Here is a 22,428-nt window from a genome sequence, read left to right as displayed (position 1 = left end):
TGCTCGGACGACTCTTTGCTCGGGCTGCCAACTCGAGCCGGCCCAGTCGCGCAGCAACCACTCGTTGCTGTCCGCGCCATCGTAAAAAGACGAGGCCTCTGCTACGACCCCGTTCGCGAGATTATCTCCGCGCACGGGATTACACGCCATCCTCGAAACCTAATGAAGCGCGGCCGTGTTCGCTGGAGCATTTGTGGCGGCCAAGACCGAAACTGGAACCGCCTGCTTCCAGTGATAGCTGGAAGCTAAATATAGTTGCGGATATGTGCACAGTGGACTTGAACGTCGGTGCGAGGAAACTGTGGCAGCGTTATTTTCACATCGGAAACAACAACCCCCAATCAGGCACTCCAGACACATCTACCCAACCTATCAGTAAAACGCGATTCTGATGTCATGACGCCCACAGCAGGCGTCGTTGACACCTCAGGAAGGCAAGATAAAACCTCGTTGCAACAAAAGTGACAACATACCTAGATTACTACCACATTACTAGTTAGATGGCATCATTAACGAGCTTCAAAACTGGTTTTTGAGGAAAGAAAAAGGCGCAGAAATTGTCTCACATATAAGTGGGCACCTGAACCGCGTCGTTAGGAAAGTGAGGTGGCGGGGGGTGAAAGAAGAGAGAAATGGGTGCCGTAGTGGAGGGCTTTGGAATAATTTAGACCGCCTGAAGATCGTTAACGTGCACTGACGTCGCACAGAACATGTGCGCCTTTGCGTTCCGCCTGCAGTGAAAGGCGGCCGCCGAGGCCAGAAAATGGGCGAGCTAAGAAGGTTTGCTTCTTGTAAACACTCACAAAACATTAAAATTCAAAAAGCGAATTTTCTTCTTGCAGCAAAGTGGCGTGGAATGGAATGCGTTCATCGCTAAGAAGTCGTGCGGTGAATGCTGGCTTGTTTCGCGTATAAAATTCAAGAAAACACGGCATGTTCCACTTGAAACAGTTTTGAGAAACAAGCCAGCTGAATTTAAAATGAGGCTGTTTTGAAGGAAAATGAGCTGCACTTATACTAAAGAAATGGTGCCGCACAAACATTAAGACAGATGCGTTTGCGTCGAGGATTTCTGATCTCGTAGATTTAGAGCACGCTTAAAAATAGTTGAAACTGCCTTCTGTCTTCCTTGATCGTTTTAGAGTACGAGACAAAAACAGCACAGACAAGTCAGTTGTAACATGTACTGAATTCAAACATGCACTGTTTCCGGGCGTAAGAACCGAGTCGAATATAGCGCAATATGTTGTTTTGAAGTCAGAGTTTCGCCTTCTACGACACCCGTTCCCTATCGCTTTTCTTGTCACAACCTTTTCCACGTTGGCGTAGTAATCTCCTCGGAACAGGCGCAGCCCCAACATTTACCACCACGCAATATATCGAGGTAAAAAGAAAAACGAATTGCTGCCTATCTCGTCTTCGACAGTAAGTGTAAACAAGAAATCCGCTGCAGAGAGGCGTAGGATATCTTAGAACGGCTCACAGATGATCGTAGTCGCACACCTACACCGGTGCGTTATTACCATCGTCTATCTTCATTCTTTGCCTCCTTTCTTTATCCATGACGACTTAACGACCAAAACGGCAACAGATACAGGACGGAGGCAGGCGACAACACAGGGCGGTACCGGACTTAGTGAAATTCTTCCGCAGACATTCCACACTTTCCAGAAGGCTCTCTCTTCAGACTGCCTCAATACGCTGTGGACGGAAGGCACACTGCCACGGGAATGGAAGCATGCAGAAGTTGTGATGATTCTCAAGCCAGCAAGAAGTTGGCGATAAACAATTTGCGCCCTATCTCGCTCACGTCGTGCCTAGGAAAGCTTTTTGAGAGAGTCATCACAAGGAGAATACAACAATACCTGGGCCGCCGCGGTGGCTGAGTGGTTATGGCGCCCGGCTGCCGGCCCGAAAGACGCGGGTTCGATCCTGGCCGCGGAGGTCGAATTTCGATGGAGGCGAAATTCGAGAGGCCCGTGTGCTGTGCGATGTCAGTGCACGTAAAAGAACCCCAGGTGGTCGAAATTTCAGGAGCCCTTCACTACGGCATCCCTCATAGCCTGAGTCTCTTTGGGACGTTAAATCCCTCATAAATCATAAACCATAAAACAATACCTGGAAGATGAAGATCTGTACCCGCACAGAATGTTCGGCTTCAGAACAAATCTATCGACGCAGGACATCCTCTTACAGATCAAGGAGGAAGTCGCCCCAAAAACAGGGGAGAACATCATCATGGCACTGGACATCAAGGGCGCGTTCCATAACGTCAGCCATGACGCCATCATGGAAGGGCTAACCCCCACCAACTGCGGAAGAAGAGTACACGACTACGTAAGGGCCTTCCTGTCAAACCGCGCAGCTACGGTTGGACTGAAGGACCTACGCAGCAAGGTCTTCGAAACACCAAACAAAGTCACGCCGCAAGGCTCAGTGATCTCGCCGGTCCTCTTCAACATAGCCATGATTGGGCTAGGCAGACAGCTGAGCCAAATAGAGGGGATACAGCACGCTATGTACACCGATGAAATAACGATCTAGATAAGCCTGGGCTCCCCAGGGCAAAAACAAGATATCCTGCAGCAGGCAGCCACATGCGTGGAGAACTACGTCAGAGAGAGAGGCCTGGCATGCTCCAACGAGAAGTCGGTAATTCTACGAGTGGGCAAGAGACCATCCAAAGAAATATACAACATAAAAATTGAAGAGGAGGTCCTCCCGGAACGCAACATGATCAGAGTGTTGGGAATATGGATCCAAAGCAGCGGGAAGTGCAGCCACACCCTAAGCTTCCTCCAACAATCAATGCAACAGGTCAGCAGAATGATCACCAGAGTATCACAGACAGGATTTGGCATGAAGGAGAGTGACACGATCAAGTTAGTCAAGAGCCTGGTGGTCAGCCGCATAGCATACGCACTCCCCTACCACAAGATGACACAGCACAAAAAAGAACAAGCAGACATTTTAATCAGGAAGGCATTCAAGACGGCCCTAAATCTACCAAGAAATACGTCAAACGAGAAGCTCCTCAAGTTGGGAGTCCACGATACGTTTGACGAGCTAAAGGAAGCTCAAATAGGGGCCTAAACGTACAGGCTCCAGTAGTCAACCACCGGCCGAGCGCTCCTCCGAAGGCTGGGCTACTTAAGTGAAGAAGTGGAAGATAGGGTTGCGGGCATACCTGATAACATTCGCCAAACACTCAGAGTGTGCCCAACCCCTCGCAACATGGACCCTAATCTGCACACAGGGAGAAGGGCTGCGAGAGCAGAGTATGTAGAAAAGCACTTAGCAGAAAAATAAATCTAGTATACACAGATGCGGCTTTGCATCGATGAAACAGAAACACGAAGGAACATAGAGTAGTATCGGTGGTGGTGAACCATCAAGGGGACCTAGTCACCAGTATATCACAGAGCGGCTGCAGAGTATCCGAGAGGGAAGAAGCTGCTGTTGCGCTAGCAGTAGCTGAAGGATACCGCAGAAAAAAATCGCTCACAATAATCACTGACTCCAAAGAAGCATGCAGGCACTACACTAATGGTAGGATCAGCAAGGAAGCGCTACGCATCATCCTCCAGGCGGGACCCCCGAACAAAGAAATTCAGCACAAAATTTTCTGGGTGCCGAGGCACACCGGGGTGACTGGGAATCAGAGGGCCGACGATCCAGCTCGCGAGCTTACCAACCGAGCAGATACATCAAGTGACCTTGAGCCCACCACAACGGTGGAACCATCGTACGCGGAAATCCTAAATAACTACAGAGGACAGAGGATAGCGTATCCTCCACCACACCAGCTATTAACGCAATATGAGGCAGTCGGTTGGCGTAGACTGCAAACAGGAAGCTTTCATAACTTACACATACTTCACAAAATGTTTCCGAACCAGTACGCGGACACATGCAAGAGGTGTGGAGCCACCCCCACTTTATACCATATTACATGGGAGTGTAAAAACAATTATTCATTCCATAAACTAAAAGAGCCCAATGCGGAACAGTGGGAAAGCCTGCTCACCAGCAGCGTGCTGGCGGTCCAAAAAGGACTGGTCCAGCATGCGTATGAGGTAGCAAGACTCAGTGGGGCCCTGGAATAAGGGCACCGCGCCTGGAAGACTCGGAACTTCAACATGAAGACACCCGGGTCCCGCTGAATCGACCAATTTTTGGCGCCAATAAAGTTTTTCTCTCTCTCTTCAGCCGGTGGCTTGTTGGCCACCCTGTGCAGAGAAGCTAGAACCTCGCACTTGTCGACCGATCGTTCGAGGCTGTACTTGTGGCCATGCTCATCACGCCCTCCACTTCTTCTGGAACTGAAGTTGTTGTTATAGTAGTTGCCTCAAATACGATGGCACATACCCACGGTGGGGGATTGGCCAGGGGTTGGTTCAGATCCAAACAGGAAAAATCTTATCCAGGATCATCTCAAGCGGCTCATAAATATAGAGGAATATGAGAGAAAAAGAAAATCAAGAATTGGAAATGAAGTGTTGCCGAGGGAAGTGACTGGAACAACGCCCACTTAGTTGTAATAGTGTTTTTTTTAATAAAATAATAGTAAAAAGGAAGGAAAAGATTTTTGCTAGCCCCGGCATCTGCCACCGATACTGAAGCACCTGAGCTGGGGCAGCGGAAATAAAAGATAGCAGGCAGAATGGAGAAATGAAATGAAAGATGTGAGGGGACAGGAAGAGAGGATAGGGGGAGAAGTAATATGTACAAACTATTTACACAATAAGAAATGTGTACAGGTTGTGCGCGTGATTAGTTCATTTTAGAGGAATTAAATCACACACGCGCACATCACTGAGTTGGTTACAACTGGAGTGGGGCGTCCAGTTATTAATCGTTCAAGGTAGAACTCGCGGAGCGTTCGGTCACTGCGTGTAACTACCTGACGGTAAACAGACGGGACGTCAAGCCCGTGTGTTCGAGGAATACACAGAGGCTCACCAAAGTTCGCTCACGAGTGCGCGCACTGCCCTGCGGCCACAATAGCGTCTTGATGGAGTCTGGTAGTATGCCCTGCGCCAATATAGACCGCGAGCATATCGCGACGAGCATCGGCGAACGCTCTCCACTTCTTTGTTCCAGTCACTTCCCACGCAACTATACCAAACACGCACCGTTCAAGTTCCCTGACTAATCCTGGAATGGGTCAAGGATGCGGTAGAGATTTCACTGCCTCCTTTTTTTTTATCCTCGCCGGGAGAGGAAGTAGGTCTTTGAATTCTGTTTTCTTTTTTTCGTGAACTGAAATACCAGCAAGAGCGTAATGGGGCAGGTAGATGCACAAAACTTGAAGGTCGTCTTCAATTAAGAGCGGTAGCTCTTACTCATTACGTTTTTCGATTTCTTGGGGTCTGCTACCACCTCCCTTCGGCGTGACATTTTCGAAGTCCGAGGCATTCAAGATGGCGGCCCCCACACTAAATCGATTTAGTAACCCAATTGGTAATTGATTGGTGACGCCATTAGTATATCGAATTGGCGATTGATTGGGGACGTCACTGATATATCTAATTAGTTATTGATTGGTGACGTCACCTATAAATCCAAGATGTCAAATTCGTATTTCCATTGGTGCATCTCACTTCAATCTCATTCATATCAATTCTAGTAAACCAAACAGCTAACGCTCGTTACTTCAACGTCTTCCAGACGGTGCCGGTATCCTTTTTTTCGTTATACACGCGTGAAAAAAAATTTTTTCCTCTCAATGCTTCACTTGCGTCCCAGGTTATGGGCGAGACGCTCTAAACCAGTCGTAAAGCGTGCGAGCTTCGATATGCATGCGGTGGCGCTCAGTTTAGTCGCCGGGACAGAAGCCCTTATAACGGTCCGCCCGCGCCCTTTCCTCTTCCCTGATGTCGGGTCATAGTGCAGGGAACGCGCACTGTCTCCGCGACCGAGAGCAGCACCGCCAAAAATGCATGGCAGCGAACTACCGACCGAGGCTTTCTAAGGTAGCTTCAGTCCATAAAATATGCACGAGGCAGCATCAACCGACGTTGAATGCCTGAAGCTTCCTATGGACAAACGCGTGCGTCAAACCGTGCGCATCTGTACACGCAAGAACAAAAGAATACGTGGTCTTCTGCATTTTCCGAGGCACGGCTAAAAGGTATGATAACGTTGCTTGTTGAAGCAACTGAGACTTATGCACAAGTAAGCAGAAAAAATTACATTAAGAATAGCTAAAAGGATATGGAGACCCTCTTACCCAGAAGCAATATTAACTTATCCTGTGCAAAGTTGGGGTAAATGCGATGAAGGTACAGTTTTTTACAAAAGTTTAGAGCCCGTGGAGCTGTGCCGGGGTAGCTTCAAAGCCCTGTATATAGTGAACAAGGCTTAAATGCAGAGAGGCCCTTGTAGCAGTCCTGACCTTCGGAAGATGGAGGGTCAGCGTTCTCCCTACCTTAGAGAGATCTGGAACACTGGGGATACATAATAAGACAAATGGTGTGGCAAAGGGACTAAGATACGTGGGCTCGCTTTATGGTAGTATGGTATACGCAGCACTGCAAGGCTCCTTTTTTAGTTTCTATCACGAATTCGCTTCTAGACGTTCATACAAAGAAGAGATATTCACTCAAAGAAATGAAAGATGGAATAAGTCTTCTTAATAAGTGGTGGCGCTCGACAAGTACACGTACAATCAGTATGAGAGGGAACGCGGGAGCGCGTGGATGCCGCACTTCGCGGACCGCTGTCGCAGAAATGCAGCAAGAATCGGCGGCAAAGCTGCATGCCCAGTAAGCATGGCCGGCTGTCCTTTCCGGGCAAGACCCTGGTGCCACCCACTCTAGTGCGGCTGTCGGCGGCAAAGCTTTGCGAAGCGCGGAGACCACGCGCTCCCGTGTTCCCCCTCATATTGCTTCTAGCTGTACATGTAAATTGAGCGGAACTTCGCGATGCACGCTACCTTGAACCCTCATGCTCAACTCCTCTTCACCGAGCACTACATTTATTGTGTTCGTTTTTAACACAAAACGAAGATAGAAAATTATGACGCACTGCACGCGAAGTATGAAACAGAAACTCCAAAAGTAGAGGGAAAAGAAATGCCGCCACCATCTGGAAGACGTTGAATTAACGATCGTTAGCTGTTTGGCTTACTAGACGAAGAAAGCGAAGAACGCGCCGCTCGTCTCGAGAAACGGAATGTAATACCATTTGAAACGGCGTGGATTGCTACCATGCTCGGCTACGCGTGCACGCACGCCGCCTAGCGCCATCTATCAGAAAAATTACGGTGCACGTCAACCCGCTGTCGAGTTGCACCCCCTAAAGATACGTCCTAAATGTAGTTTGCTTACTTTGGGTGGTCAAGGAGGGCCTAGAATTCGGCTTGCGGTGCGATATGATGGCGTTTGAACTAGTAATTGCATGTACACAATGTTTACCTATTATTTAATTGTGGTTTTATTTCTATACCCCAACCCATAGGGTTTTATTTGCCTACCAAATTCGGTATACAACTGTCCCCGGATTGGTGCCCGTTGTTGTCGGAGTATATAGTTTGCGGAACGAATGGATACGTATGTAGCGGGCCCGTTACGGGGCCGTATTATATAGGATATTTTTGGGGGAGGGTGAAAGATAGGGGAGGGTAGAATAATCCTATGACGTCATACTCCCATAGTTCCACCTCTATCCACCATATTGGACCATGACGCCAACATTGCACGCGGCAGGTGGTTGTTTCTACAGTGCTATTGTAGATGGTGCTGCAGATCTTAATGCGATGCTGTTTTCTGGTTGCTGCCACAGATGGCGCTGTGATGCCAGGGTGGTTAGTGTTCCTGTATATGCTCCCGCAGGGAGCAGAGTTACGCGACTGTTTTCCTCGCGCCGCTCTTGACGCCATTCGCTGAGCGGCCGTCACGTGATGCTGCTGACGACGTTTGTTCTATTTTGATGTGGAGGAGCCGACTTTCCAGGCGCAACGCCGGTTCCTCGCCAGCCCCAGTACCCTCTCGACTGCCATCGTGATCGTACGCGTCCGGTGCGGTCGTCTGCGGTGTATTCCCGCCTTTTACGTGCGCTCCAGTTGTATATATTTTGATAGTGTGCAGTGACGGCAGCCTCCAACTATGACGGGGTGCAGTGCGCCAAACTGCAAGAACCGTACCGAAAGCGGCAAAGCGTTTTACGCAGTGAACAAGCTTTGCCTAGGCTATTTAAATATTTTATTTGTTAAGAATACCCTTAAGGTTCTACTGACAAGGATGTTAACACTGCAGGAGAGGGGAACAAAAATAGCATCAAATACTTGAAAGCAAAATTGGATATTCAGATAATTATTTTTCCTGGAGTAAAAGCATGGAGCAGTCCAAAACAAAGATATTTCAGAATGCAGTGAAGGTACATATAATTCACGTAGGTCAAGAGAAATCGAAATAGTGCTTAGGGAAAAACGAGCAAATAACAGCACCAGAAAGAGATACACATCACTTTTCGAGATCATTGGAAACTCGTATGCCACAATTCAGCTGCAGTGACTTAAGGCAGGCTTCTCTAATTTTTGGATATTAAAGAAGTACGGCACGTGATGTGTTTGGCTTGAAAAGATGACCATGGCATAGGAAAAATGCAATGGGGGGCTAGAAGTCAGAGCAACAAATGATACGTATATTTTGTGAAAGATTAGCGCGCGAGTTTGCGATATCCGTGCCTTTGGTTGGTTAGATTTACTTGCGTGCAAAATGCGTTGCTTTAGACTGCCCGCATTCACATCGTATGCAGCGTGGTTTCACAAGCTTCGTGCAACATCGGCGGTCGCAACCCTAAAGAATAATGTATTTCAATGTGGTTCTGCAGGGAGATGCATTACCGCACTTCTCTTCAACGCACAACTCACGCGGGTTTTTCATTTCCAAGCATTTCTGCCCCATTAATGTCCGTACTGCGAGCTGTCATTCCGCGATCTTTCTGTCATGCTGTATCATATCTTCGGCAAATCGGATTATTTTCCGACGTTTTTTTCAACGAAGTATGATGGGCTTAGCATCGATCTCTGAGCACTGATACAGTAAAAGGAAATAAAGATGCCCGCAATCAAGCGCCGTTTGTAAGCTTTTCAAAAAAAAAAAGCGAACTGCTCTACAACGCCAGCCCCGTCATGATCCCAGCGCCTGTGCGCTCGAGGAGCTGCTTTCCCGCACAGCTTTGAACAAAATGGCGGACCCTCGCGCAACTCTGCTCCCTGCGGGAGCATATACAGGAACACTAAGGGTGGTAGGAGACCCCACGAAATCTCGAAACGTGATGAGTAGTTGCTGCCACAGATGGCGCTGTGATGTCAGGTTGGTAGCAGACCCCACGAAATCTCGAAACGTGATGAGTAAGAGCTAACGGTCTTAAAAAAATGTGGAACAGCGTGCGCACCTAAATGCATACAGTTCAACCTATAAACAAATGTGCTAGCGTCAAATTGAAGCTTCTAACTTTTGCCACGTATTATAAGCCCGAATAATATCAATAAAAAGGATAGGCACGGATATTCGGCATGCATAGAATCTCTGTCGCCGTCACAAAGATCGCCATTTTGCCACGAACACCACGACACCTGAGATCTTGGAGCTCGAGAGAATAAGCAGATTTCACTGCTGTACTCTGGATTGCCTTTTGATGCTCCTTGAAAGAATAGCATCAAAACGTGACTCATATGAAAAAAAAAAGGCTGGCGATTTACCATTGCTAAGCACGGAATATTGTGCGAAGGCACGTTTTGCAGGTGTACACCACCGCCACGTACCTCACAGCGCGACTGAGGCTTCCAACGACTCTGTGAGCCAGTTACACCTGCTACTCAGAAGCTTCACACACACAGACACACACCCCTGAATCTCGGGGCGTGTGGCTAGAAGTGCTGTCGCGCTAAAATCTTACCTAAATCCCCTTACTTAGTCCAGAGGAACGCGGCACAACGGACTGAGCAGGAGACATAAGATTCTAAAGCGGGCATCCGGCGTGGAACGTCGCTCCTCAATTTTACACTTATTATTTGTCGGCACCAAACATTCCGTGCCCTTAGCAACTCGCGCAGCCTTCATCGTCGAAGAGGGGCGACATGGTCACCCAAGATAACGGAAAGCACTTGATTTTTTTTTACTCGACAATTGCGCCACAAGGCATGGTGGTGGTGGTGAATGGGCTTTCATGGCGCATAAGTACCTGGGGCTGTCGGCGCTATCTCGCGCCGAACACACGGATGGAAACATCTCATTGCTGCATTGGCGGACAACTAGTTCTTAAAGTGTTACAGTTTGTTAATCACAGTTCCATCTTTTAAGAATATAACAACCCGCGATAAGTTTACTACGTTAAAAAACGGTGCGGGGATGTAGGCCTCTGAATATTATCAGAAGTGTAGGCACGTTTTGGTGAGAAAGCTGCAGTTCGTCGGCACAGCGACTGTTCACCAGCTGTCCACTTATCGCAATCGCATTCACTGTTCCACCGTAGGCCTGCCTCACCCGGGAAGCATTCGTGCACAGAAGCCGCCTTTGGGAACGTCCTCAAGTGACGCGCATTTCACACGTTCACTGAAGCACCATAATAAGGACACTCGTCAGCTGTTGGCAGCTGTTTGTCACGCCTCTGATAACGAAGAGATGAGATTAGATTAGTTTATCGTTTGGTTTATGAGGGCTTAACGTCCCAAAGTGATTCAGACTATGAGGGACGCCGTAGTGAAGGGCTCCGGAAATTTCGACCACCTGGGGTTATTTAACGTGCGCTGACAGATGAGATTAGAGCCGCCGCTGCCCACATGCGGCGAACGCGTACCCCTTCCTCCCGAGTGAGACTACGAGGAAGAGGAGTGCAAACACGGAGGAATTAGTGCGAGTGCTCGCTGTAGTAACGCCCTGGGGCTCAACGTGGTATCACACTGCTCCTTCCCATTGCGCCTGAGCACAGGTGTTCGTGCGCCTGTACGCGAGTCTGTTAATGCCCCGCAGTAACCATCAGGAATGTACCGAGGAGTGTTATTTTGCCCACCGCCCAGAGGCCTGGCGTACAGTGGAGGGTGCAATGTGCAGGCCGCGAACAGAACTGATGGACCTCGTGGCGGCATATTCAAGACTGGGAGAAAATTAACATTTTTCTTGCATCCAGTGTTGCGAAACTATCATTTGGTGCATGACAATGTGCGCGTGCACGTAGGCGCCCGCTCGTGAGCGTGCAAACACCATTTATCACTCGGCTTAGCCTGATAGCTATTCAACAGGCGCGCGACGTAAGCGGTTTCACTTATTGTGTCCGAAAGCTCCCGCCGTCGCTTATACAGCGCTGCACCGCCCGCCTGGTGGTTCAGTTATCAGAAATAGAGCAACGGCAACGAGTGTATAGGAGCGGTTTTTGAACCCACAACACAGCGTGCGAACGAGAGACGCCAGGGACGGAGCTGAGAGTAGCCGCTTGAAGATGAGCATGGCGTTAGAATATGAATAGACTTCGTAAAATATAGCGCGACTGAAGACGAGGAATACAAATAAAGACGGAAAACACACCAGCGCTTTCCAGCTCTCCTTGTCTTGAATTGCGCTATATTCTCGAAATCGTGCACACCAACTCGCCCTAACTACATCACAAAATATGCAGCATCCTGCATATTAACGGGTTAACTTTTTATCGCAGATTCTCCAGGAGAAGGTGTGGTTCGTCGCAACCGCACACTAAAAAGTAAGGAGTAAAAAGTAAGAGGACACTTTACTGCTTTTTTACTCCCATGTAGGCGTATTAGTGTTCAGAGTGTGTGCTCGGCTGACGCTCACGGACCTCAGGTGTGTTACCTGTGGGCAACCCTATAGGGCCGGCTTCGAAGCGACGTCCTCGAGCGAAGCACGGCACAGTCTCCACCTCCATTAGACTCATTGCACGCGTCTGGATGACGGACGGCGAAGCCGGGCGCAACGCGACGCCCCCCGTCACTGTCAACCCGAATTAGCCTCGTACACGGCATAGCGGTCTTCGGCGGACGACGCTTCGCGAATATGAGGGGAAAAAGTTTGCACTGCCACTGCGGACTTGTCTGCTTCCTTATTTTTGCCGTAATAAATTGGCCCACCCCGATTACATTAATTATTCGTTACTTTTTGTTGGCATTACGTACGGCTTCTGTGAGCTGCCTCTGGTGAAACCCGGCCGTGACGGTAAGAGGTACGCCACCGCGGCCCGGAAAGTGCAAGCGTAAAAACGCAGGGGACTTTACTTGTCTTGCTTTAACAGAGAAAAATTGATAAACTTTATAGAGCGAGCGATCTACTCTTCGGGGCACAACTTCCGATTTCGATGTGGATGAGACAATGACCTTCAATGTCTCACAAGGTCAAACCGAACTTAACTGCGTGGTGGTGTGGCCAAAACTATGGTAGTATATATGACCACGTCATCATATGACTATGACCTTAGTATTTGATTTGAAAAAAAAACATGGTTGACATAGCTTTCGCTCGTGTAACTATAGGTTCAAGCCACGTTGAACCCCAGCACTTTTTTTTATCTAAAAAAGTCAGCATGAATATACAGAACGATGCCATCTCGACGCGTCAGAAATTCGGCGCTAAGGTTGTCCAGAGATTAACAGTGCGCTTCTCACATTTATGTCACGCTGCAGACCTGGGCTATAATGCTCGCTATAGTAAATTAAGAACTAACGGCACCACCCCGCTGAATTGCGCGATAGAGCTGTCTGTTTCCTCAAGCTTCATGCTGTTTTAAAAATGAGACCTCGCCCTCTATGAAAGCGAATAAAACCTGCAACGATATGAGCCATAACTGTAAACAATCTCGCGGTAAGAGGGAATCGCTTACCGAGCTTTTACCCCTCCAATTTCTCAGAGCTTTCTTTTTTGTAATGGCTTGCGCCACGAAAACCATTTTAAAATTTTATACCGCGATTTGTGTCCCACATCAACAAGCACGCACGTCAATTCCAGTCATCTGAGTTCGTGCAGCTTGTCCACCGGCATCGTCTACGCCTGAATAAAGACTCAGAATTCTGTCTGTAGGATTTATTAGGAAGCTAAATCAGCGTTTAGAGTCCACCGCCTCTACAGTGTGCCACCGTCAGCAAGTACGCTTAACACGAAGGCTCGAGCGCGTGTCTTCCACTGACATTAGCGCCGCTGCGTGTCGGCCGCTGGGTCTGAGACAATATCAGGGTGTAGGCAGGGCACGATCTGTCTCCAACCGCCGCAAACACACCGTGCACCATGGTCTGGGACTCAGCGTTCTGCGCTCAGGGGCTGCAATATCAGCGCAGGACGCCCAGCAGTGTTAAGCGTGCTGACGGCAGTACATCAAAATCACCAGCATTTCCTCCGCGTTTAACCAAACGGGAAGAAACCTGAGGCACAGCATTAATTACCGAATTAGCGCCGGTGTAAAGCGTGTAAGGAGGTTGCATCGGTTACATGTTAGGAATTCAATAGCGTTATAAGCTGTTGATTTCTTTACCGGAACCGCCATCACTTCCGGGTTCATGACGTCAGTTTTCTCCAGCCAATGGGGAAATTTTGTGAGCGACGACAAATCCCCCCCCCGCACCCCCCCTTCCCCCCCCCCCCCCGTTGAGGCCTTTAATACTGTCAAATTAATAACGAATTTCGCAGTGCCCCTGGACCAAGTTTATTACCGCCGTGAAAAGTGTTCAATAAAAAAAAAGAAAAAGCGCTGTTTCTCCTTTTCAAAACCTCCTAACTACGAACGTGCAAGCCATGACATCCGGAGTGAATACGAGAGCGTTACCTAGGGAAAAAAAACGCAGAATTCACGCTCTAAACCGTACCGTGCTGGATATCCACCCTGTGCTTAGAACAAATGGTAAATGACATAATAAAATAAAAATGAAGGTGATAACAATTAGGGCCTACGATCCGGGATTAGGCAGTGTTTCTGCGTGGAGATGCATGCAGTATCTGTTGGCTATCGTGGCGAAACTGCATTGTTAATCGCGGCGAATCTGGCGACGGCAGTAAAATGAACCAGCGCGGACAGAAGGAGTCCCTCCCATCGTTACAAGGCCTGTTTCATCTGTAGCACGAAAAACGACTGGCTTCACGTGAATCGTTTGTTACCTCAGGCCAGGACGAGAGAAAAAAAGGCTTGCCAATTGGCTTGGTCCAATTGGTACCATCGGTCGACAGCTGTCACAACAAATGCAAACGCACAGTAACTGAAAAATGATAAAAAAATTTTGCGCTCCTGGAGAGCCAGTTGCTGCAGTAACCTCCGTGGGTTAGACGGCTTTATACGATTTTCGCCGTGTTCGCTACGAGAAACCAAAAACAAAACACTCACCTTTTTTTTAGCTTCTTTGTTACTTATTGTTTATGAGTAGATACACAAGGCGCGCTCAAGGGGCAGAGGGCGGAACGCCTCACGAGGCGTCTGTCCTCCTGAAGTTCAGCATAGCGCATGTGCTTAAATGAAAACACTGCACAAACTTGGGGAAGTACAATGGTGATTTGAGCGCACAAGGAAATAAAGGAGAACATAAGAGGGGCATAGGAGAAGCCATCTTCATACCGAACAAGTCAGCAAAAATGCAAACATTAAAAAAAAACTGGAACGGGGAAAAAAAGAGTCCGGGACTATGTCCCTTCACTCTGACAACGAAACGGAGAAGAGCTAGAAACAAACACACGCATTCGATGGGGGCTGGACTCCTATCTTTCCGGTGGCGGTAAAATGCTCGGTCGGACCTTCGAGATACAAGGTTGATACGCGGATGGCCTGACCGACGTTAAGCCCCCCCCCCCTCAGCTAAGCCAGTGCCGAACGAGACTGGGTCACCCCATAAAAGGGGGCCGGCCATACGACGACCGACAAGCGATGGGCCCGCGACACACAAGCACACAGGCGCGCAATACATTCGTGTCTCTTCGAGTCGCGATTGCACGCCATCTTTTACTTCTCGGCGCTTGGCTGCTCCACCGAGGTCTTATGTGCTTGTTTCCTGTGTTTTTTATTTCCTTATCCTGTATACCATCCTCAGCATGCTGCGGCTTCGAGCCTAACGCGACTAAGGCAGCCGTTGCTGTCTTAATGGCTGCCGATGCTTTTCTGGCGGTTTGCACGAAGGCGTGGGTATTAGACCGCGCCGGTGCCGTCGCGATGGCGAACAGTCAATCCGTTTATCAAGGGGCTTGCGCAAAATTTGCTGCCGGGAGTCAATCTGGAGCGCGGGATCTGGATCGGCGCTCCATCCGGGGTCCGCCGCAGTTGGGGCGAAGGTCAAACAAACGCGGAAAGGCCGATAGGGAAAAGCCTCAGATCTTGCGAGGGTTATAAACAGCCAGTTACGGGAAGAGCTCGTCCGTTTTCCGGGTGTCGGCTAAAGGCGCGGTCTCTAACGTGGTCCGCGCGGCACTTGCTTTTTTTTTCATTTTCTCACGCGTGCTTTCCCGTGTATTTGTTTACGGAAGCTTACGCAAGTGAACGCAGAGAAAACGAATAGCCTTGCTATAAGTGTAGAAAGAATTGCATTCCGTTAAGGCGATTCTTTCTCCGAGCATTAAACACTGCACAGGCGAAGTACTAGACCGTAGGCTTTTGCTCGTTTGTTGAAGTACAACAGATAAAAATTAAGCTAGAGGAAACGACGCCGCTACGATGAAGTACGCGTATTCTACGCAGCTGTAAATTTAACCAGTGCTACCAGTAAGCGCCTTGCTAACAATTGCTGCAGATCTGCTTGCGTCGGCTTTAGTATTTAGTAGTGATGCGTACCGTTTCTGCTAATTATCTACACGCTTTCGCAGGGCAGTAAGCGCGTGTACGATAAATTCTGTGGATTACACTACACAGATGGTGCTGTTTACAAAGCTTGCTGTAATTGCATATCCAAGAACAACAGTTAAGGGCCTCTCATTACTTTCTTAATGGCCATGCTGGTCCCGACAGCGACACACACACACACGGGTACAGAACAAAAGCCAAGCTTTTACCATTCCCTTTACGAGTGGGCATTCCGGACTTCAGGCACCAATTATCAGTTTTAGATGCAAGCTAAGACCAAAGCACAGGGTTGGTCAAAAGCTGCCAGGCCACAGGGTCTGCTTTTCATCGCTATATCCTGGCACTTAAATGCCGATAAAGCTATCAAGGTTCTCAGAGTTTAGGACGATGCACCTTCTACCCTATGCAGATATTTTAAGTTCCATGGGGTGTTCTAACTGCCTGACTATACTGCTCAAAAGCAGACCCTGTGGTATGGGAACTTTTGATCGACTCTGCACATTTGGCATCGAGAGTAGGAGGAAACGAAACAACAGGTAATCTTTTCGGCATTATTCCATAAAAGACGCTCAATGTCCTTGAGGTGATAACGAAATCCGTAACCTAATTTCTCCGGCCACCTCCGCTATGATAAAAAAAGAGGACAATTCACCGTGCTCCGTAATTGCTAACAATTCGTGCCTGATGTTAAGAGCGGCTAAACGCGGTGACAAATGGAATTCTGTCCCAGGCAACGACTTCGCGCATTGTCCTCAGAATATTTCTCCGGAAGCCACTGCACCAGCGGCGGAACTGAACACCAAGCCATACAACATGTCAATAAATTCAGACGGTGGGCGACTCAAATTGCCCGCGGAGCGAGGGACACGGATGCCTTGCAACTAAAGGCCGGCCCACGACACGAATGCCGATGACGATGCTCGCAAATATGGGGAGTTGCGCATACTGCTCCTTCACTGGAGAACGGCCGGCGTGCCGAGTACACTGCAAATATGCACACACGCGCAAGTGCACAGTGGCACCATACCACGAGCGGGGAACCCGAAGCGGGGACCGCAAACACTGCGCAATGCATTCTCCAACAGCGCCTGGTTGCCCTCGAGACGTACGCAACGTAGGCGCAGCTCCAACGACGGCGTTTCGCAAGGAAATGTTAAACAGTGGGTGAAATACAACTTCCCCCAGAGCGGCGAACAGTGCACCAAGGCGTCTAATATTCCCTGCCTTTTGCGCAGCACGGCGTCGACCTAACAACGGCCGACAGCAGCCTAATTGACGTTAAACCGTACTGTTTAGGTATGTGGTACCGCAGCATCTTCAGACAGAGGCGTTAAATTTCAGGAAGTCGGGAGGCACAAAATGACGGCGCTGACACATGCACAGGGCGTCTTGTCTACGTCCGGTCGTACACTTTGCCCCGTCCGGTTCGTGCCGCTTATGCGGAAAGAACATGCCAATAACGTAACGTCACTGTGCAGTTCTGTCTTTGCTTTCAAGACACGAATTGACTGATTAAATTGATTTATGAGGGTTTAACTTCCCAAAGCAACTCAGGCTATGAAGGACGCCGTATTGAAGGGCTCTGGGTATTTCGACCCCCTGGGGTTCTTTAACGTGCAGTATATCGCACCCTATACACAGGCCTCTAGGCTGACTTCCGCCTCCATCGATATTCGACCGCCGCTGCCGGAATCGAACTCGCGTCTTTCGGGTGGGCAGCCGAGCGCCATAACCACTGAGCCATCGTGGCGGATTCAAGAGAGGAATCAGCCGGGCCAGTTGCTACATGGCTTAAAATTAGCGCTGGTAATTTTATCCGTGCCTTTGCTTGTAGCCGACGTTGTTGAACAAAATATCGTGGGACAAAAAGATACTATTCTCATTCCCGGACACTGCGGAGCAAAAGTGCAAATGGCAAAAGACCAAATACCGGGAAAACAACAATCTAAGCAAACAGTTCAGCCTTATACTTTTGTTGACTGAAGAGGCCGACATCGGCAAAGAAGTCACTGCTCGCCAGAGAAAGGCATCCCCGAATCTTCCCTTTCGCGTTGCACTGGCAGGCCGACGCGACGCCACACGCGGGCCGAGGTCGGATTGCGCACGGCCGACCCGAGCCCAGCATTGATTCCCCTCGCATCTCGTTCTTGTGCGGCAGTTAGCTGTCCCGCCGAGCAGCCGCATTCCGCATAATGCCGCCGACTACGCGCCGCGTCCTTGGTCACTTATTCACGACCACAGGCTGTCCGACAGAACAGGGGGAAAGTGAAGACCACGGTATATGCAGGATAAAAAAAAAGACAAAAAGAGAGGCAACCGACCAGCAGCAGCAGCTGGTCTGCTGTCCTCACCGTGCCCCCGACATAGACACGTCGTAAAAAATAATGCACGCAACAAGGGGCGAGGGAGTACGGAGTGCCCGTGGGGGAAAGGCGAGCAGTAAAGGGCACCGTACCAGCAACGAGCGCGGCGGCCCTGTATGGCGGGCCGCCATGATTTCCTGGGCGCGGCGGCCCATACGACGTCCCTTTTCGTTACTTCGTCGTCCGCGGTACCTTGGTAAGGTCCATTGGTTCTTTTTTCATTCTGTCTTCTATTTCGTGATCTTCTTTCTTTCTGCCTTTTTCCTATCCTTCCTTTTTCCTTTTCTGGATACGAGCTTTGGCGAGGGCTGGACACAACCACGCGGCTCCCACAGCGTGCCGGGCTCGGGCTCCTATCACCGACCCATGGTCGTCGTCGGTGCTGCACGCTCGGTACGACGCGTACCCGGGCACGAAACGGACATCCAGGGTTTTCTCGCCGGTGTCAGAGACTGTGGAGGTCGAGAAAAGAGAAAAGGAGCCGCACGGCGAACAACTAGGCCTAAGCTGTTCATGGCATTTATCTGCGGCTGTCCGGGAGCCATCTCCAGAAACGTCAGGGTGGAAAACAGCGGATTCCTGTGCTCCGCATAATAGCACAGCACACTACTTCGATTGTTGGAAGGCGCTCTTCAGCAAGTCTTGTACTTTAACGCGTGGCTACTTGCTCCAGCTAAGAGGAAAATTTGAACGCGATAGCGTTAAGTGTCCCGTACAGCGGAAAATCCGGCGTAGTCTGCGTCGTCGTCGCCAGCGGCCTGATTGAATAATAACCAAAGGAGGTCGCCCACCTTATATCTTAGGTAACGTGGCCTTGTGATGCAATTACGCCCTGCCCGCAGTGGCAGGTACAAACCAGCCCACCCAATTGCGAACAAACTGCCCACGGTGGCTGCTGGCAGTTAAATTAATTATTGGTCGCGAGAGGTTGCTCGGAATGAGCAACCTAGGGACTCGCAAGCCCCACCAGTGGCGGTGTGTGGCGCATCGGATAAGTGCAGCACCGCTACGCCAGGAGTGGTATAAGGACTCCCATTCATCCATGAATGTAAAGCAGAGAATGGCCTATTTAAATATCGCTATTCCGTGATACCTTTAAAGCGGAGTATAAATGCTCCTTACAAGAATAAAAGCGCAACAACACGGCACAAAGAAGGAGGAAACCGACAGGACAGGCGCTAACTCCCCCACCTACTTGTTATTTCCACGTAGCGGTTCATGCAGGGAAACACACTGTCCCAGTTTCCGTCATTACCACTTGCACTCGCCATAATAAAGCGCACTTAATGCATATTTTAACAAGCACAGATTCAAGATAAACAACGGATAACTCTCTGGCGCCCCTTCGCATTGCATAATTAAAGCCATAGCGTTCTGTACTGTTTTTGTAGATGTGCTTCATCTGCCAATATTTGGTTTTCAGAAATAAAGCCCGTTTTCACTGCACGACAAAAAGCTGTATAAACGGCTGCGACGATCAAGGGCAACAATGAAGCTAGCTTAGACACGCGCAACTAATAGCAACGAGCAAAACAGCTCAAAATTATGATTCTCACATTGCGTGAAAACTGCGAAGGAAAAATACTATATACTGAATAGGAAGACACAGAAACAACCCCGCGTACAGTGCGCCGTCCGGCGCATTCTGAAGAGCCCATATATGTGACGAACCATTAAAAGACATGCCACAGCGCTGTAAACCCTTTAAAGTAAACAAAGGCCTAATTCCCGCACGCTTATGGGGAAAGCTTGAGGCCAATGGCGCCTGTTCTCAGTGCCCCTAAATGTGGTGCATTCAATGACATTACCTGTGTTTCGAGCGAAATATATCCACGAGTAAACATGCGCGTCATTTAAGCCCACGTTACGAGTCGTTGCGAGCATACGCGATTCGTAACCGCATGGTGCCTTCTCGTAAAAAACATTGGCAGGCTACTCAAACGCATAACGATGGAATAAGAGAACACGAACCGCCACACCTGACTGCAATGCGCTGTAACGGCGATAGGCTTTAACGCGAGTACAAGAAGCGATCTTTCAGGGCAGAGGACAAAGTTGCAATAGAAAAGCTCATCCTGAATAGTGCTCGGGTGACGATAAATAACGCAACAACAAGTCTGCTCAACAGATTTAGCCCGAATCATTACTCCAGCCCACATTGGAGACCAGCCCAACCCACACAATGACTGTAACTACACTTTCACGTTCTTGAACCTCCAAGATTACAAGCGCTGCAGTATGCTCATAACAGAGATTTTATGACTAGCAGCACGAAAGGTTGGACCCAACAACGCCGGCATGACCGTATAGTTCACAGGGGTTTCGAGAAATAACAAAGGCGTGAATGTATCTGCCTCCGCAATGGTTCATTTCTGCAGGCTAACTGGCACAATGGAAGGCGTCGCACCGATTTCAAACACTAAGGCGCTTGAACAAGCAGCGAAAACTTTCAAAAAAAGTGTTTTCGCATTCCACGTCCAATGAAGCCCACAAGCTTGTTCTCAGGGGCAAAAATAACCGGCACTGATGCATCACGGCGGGTATATTTAGGAAAGCAAGTGATTGAACGCACAAATGTGTATTGAAATACCCTTTTTTCCCTCTCCTCTTCTATCTCTCCTCAGTTACATTACCATCTAGCCCTTCCTTCGCGGGGTTTCAGGACAACACAATGACAAAAAAAAATTTCTCGCTTGAAACAGAATTGAAATACTCATTGCGAAATGTGCTGCCCTTGCAGGGTCAACTATACCTAGGCCAACTTCAATACTTCTACCTTTTCGGCAGCGTCAGGGCGTTTGTGCAGAGGATGAAGAGTGTAAGATGCACAGAGTGGACATAACCTACGCGCAAGAAACCCGGCAGGATCGACAAGTTGTGAAGGATATACCACCCTGTCCATTTTGCGCTCCCCTCACAGGCAGCACTTGTTCGTCACCTCTCCGGTAAAACCGGCATTTATCCCGCCTGCACCCACCTCAAAGCAAGAATTGAAATATTCGCACTCCGTCCTTCCCAAAAATAAAACCACAGTGGAGGTGGAACAGTAAAACGAACAGCGGCTCTGGTGTTTAGGTTTTGGAGTGCCGTCCCAAGCAACCCTACGAACTACCAACAAATCCAGCTTCAGCAAAGGAGGCCGAGGCGTACCTTAACACGGGAGGTGTGCAGGCCAGCACATCCTTCATTAAGAAGCCTGTAACGCATCACGTACAGCAACGCACGTACACGCTTGGGCAAAAGTACCCGGGCCACAGGACCTGCTCTCGTAGCTGGGCATTGGCGAAAGTCTGAAAGCTGAAAATCTGAGGATGGTGCGCAGAGGTCTCACATTCAGAACCTCGACGGCTTTACAGGTGTCACAACTAAAGGAGTCCCTGTGGCATGGGGACCTTTGGCCAACTCTGTACGCACAGACGCCGCGCATAAAACCTTTTATATAAGGGAGTGCACTAGATGACAGGATACTCCCTTTTATTCGCATACAGGCGTATTTGTGTTCAAAGTGTACGAGCACAGTTCTGAACAATAAGGCAAGCGTTCCTAGACGGAATGTTCCCGCACAACAACAAAAAAAATCCCAGGCCTACTCGAAAATGAGGCAGCAGCTTTGGCGACCGGCGCTGCCGCTTACTACGAGCACACTGAATCTCTGCAATCACTCAGTCCTGAGCCGCAATGTGTCAAGAGCAGCACGATGGGAACCCGGAGCATAGCGCCAAGAGGCGCGCTCTTCTCCACATCGACGGCGGCCGGGAAGGAGGCAAGAACGAGCGCCAGCGGCGACGTCGAGGAAAGCCCCAGGTGACAACGGGGAAGGGGGGTTACAACACCGCAGGTGACGTCGACGCACAAATCACATTCGGCCCGCGTGACGTAAGCGCTTCGTCACCATTTTGGCAACGGAGACAGGCGAACGCCAGAAGAACCTCAAACAAGCGAAGGTTTCATTTCAGAGAAGAACAGGCATGCTATCTTCGCTGAGGCAGAAACGCTGTGGATTTTGAATAACGCGCATACGATGTCATCCGAGAGGGGAAATTAGCGCCAGGGGATTACAGCTCTTCCTCATCAAGCGAGAGGATGGGAACAAGTAGAGAGGACTAAATGAGAGAGAGAGGGCCGAGTGTGAGGGCAAGTGATGGGGCTCCTGAAGCGGAGAGGAGAAGGAGGAGGAGGGAGATCCAAGAGAAAGAGAGAGAGAGAGAAGGATGCCGTTTGACGGCCTCCGCTTTCCATTTCGTTCTTTTTTACCTCCGTTCCGGCGTCTGCGTGCTCGCGACGGCAACCTTGGGCCGCGGCC

General features: G+C 49.4%; 1 protein-coding gene across 1 annotated transcript in view; it reads right to left on the bottom strand.

Annotated features, from left to right (window-relative positions):
- The window catches only part of LOC144097918 (gastric triacylglycerol lipase-like), a 71,266-nt gene that overhangs the window by 15,975 nt on the left and 32,863 nt on the right, over nt 1-22,428 (bottom strand). The window contains exons 9-10 of the mRNA XM_077630519.1: nt 21,340-21,430; nt 18,490-18,577 (exon numbers count right to left, since the gene is read on the bottom strand). Of these exons, the coding sequence (XP_077486645.1) occupies nt 18,490-18,577; nt 21,340-21,430 (179 nt within the window). The remainder of the gene's footprint in view (nt 1-18,489; nt 18,578-21,339; nt 21,431-22,428) is intronic.

Source organism: Amblyomma americanum, chromosome 7, assembly GCF_052857255.1.
Source record: "Amblyomma americanum isolate KBUSLIRL-KWMA chromosome 7, ASM5285725v1, whole genome shotgun sequence".
Lineage (NCBI taxonomy): Eukaryota > Metazoa > Arthropoda > Arachnida > Ixodida > Ixodidae > Amblyomma > Amblyomma americanum.
Note: the sequence above shows the minus strand (reverse complement) of the source record. Positions and strands in the feature narration are given on the sequence as shown.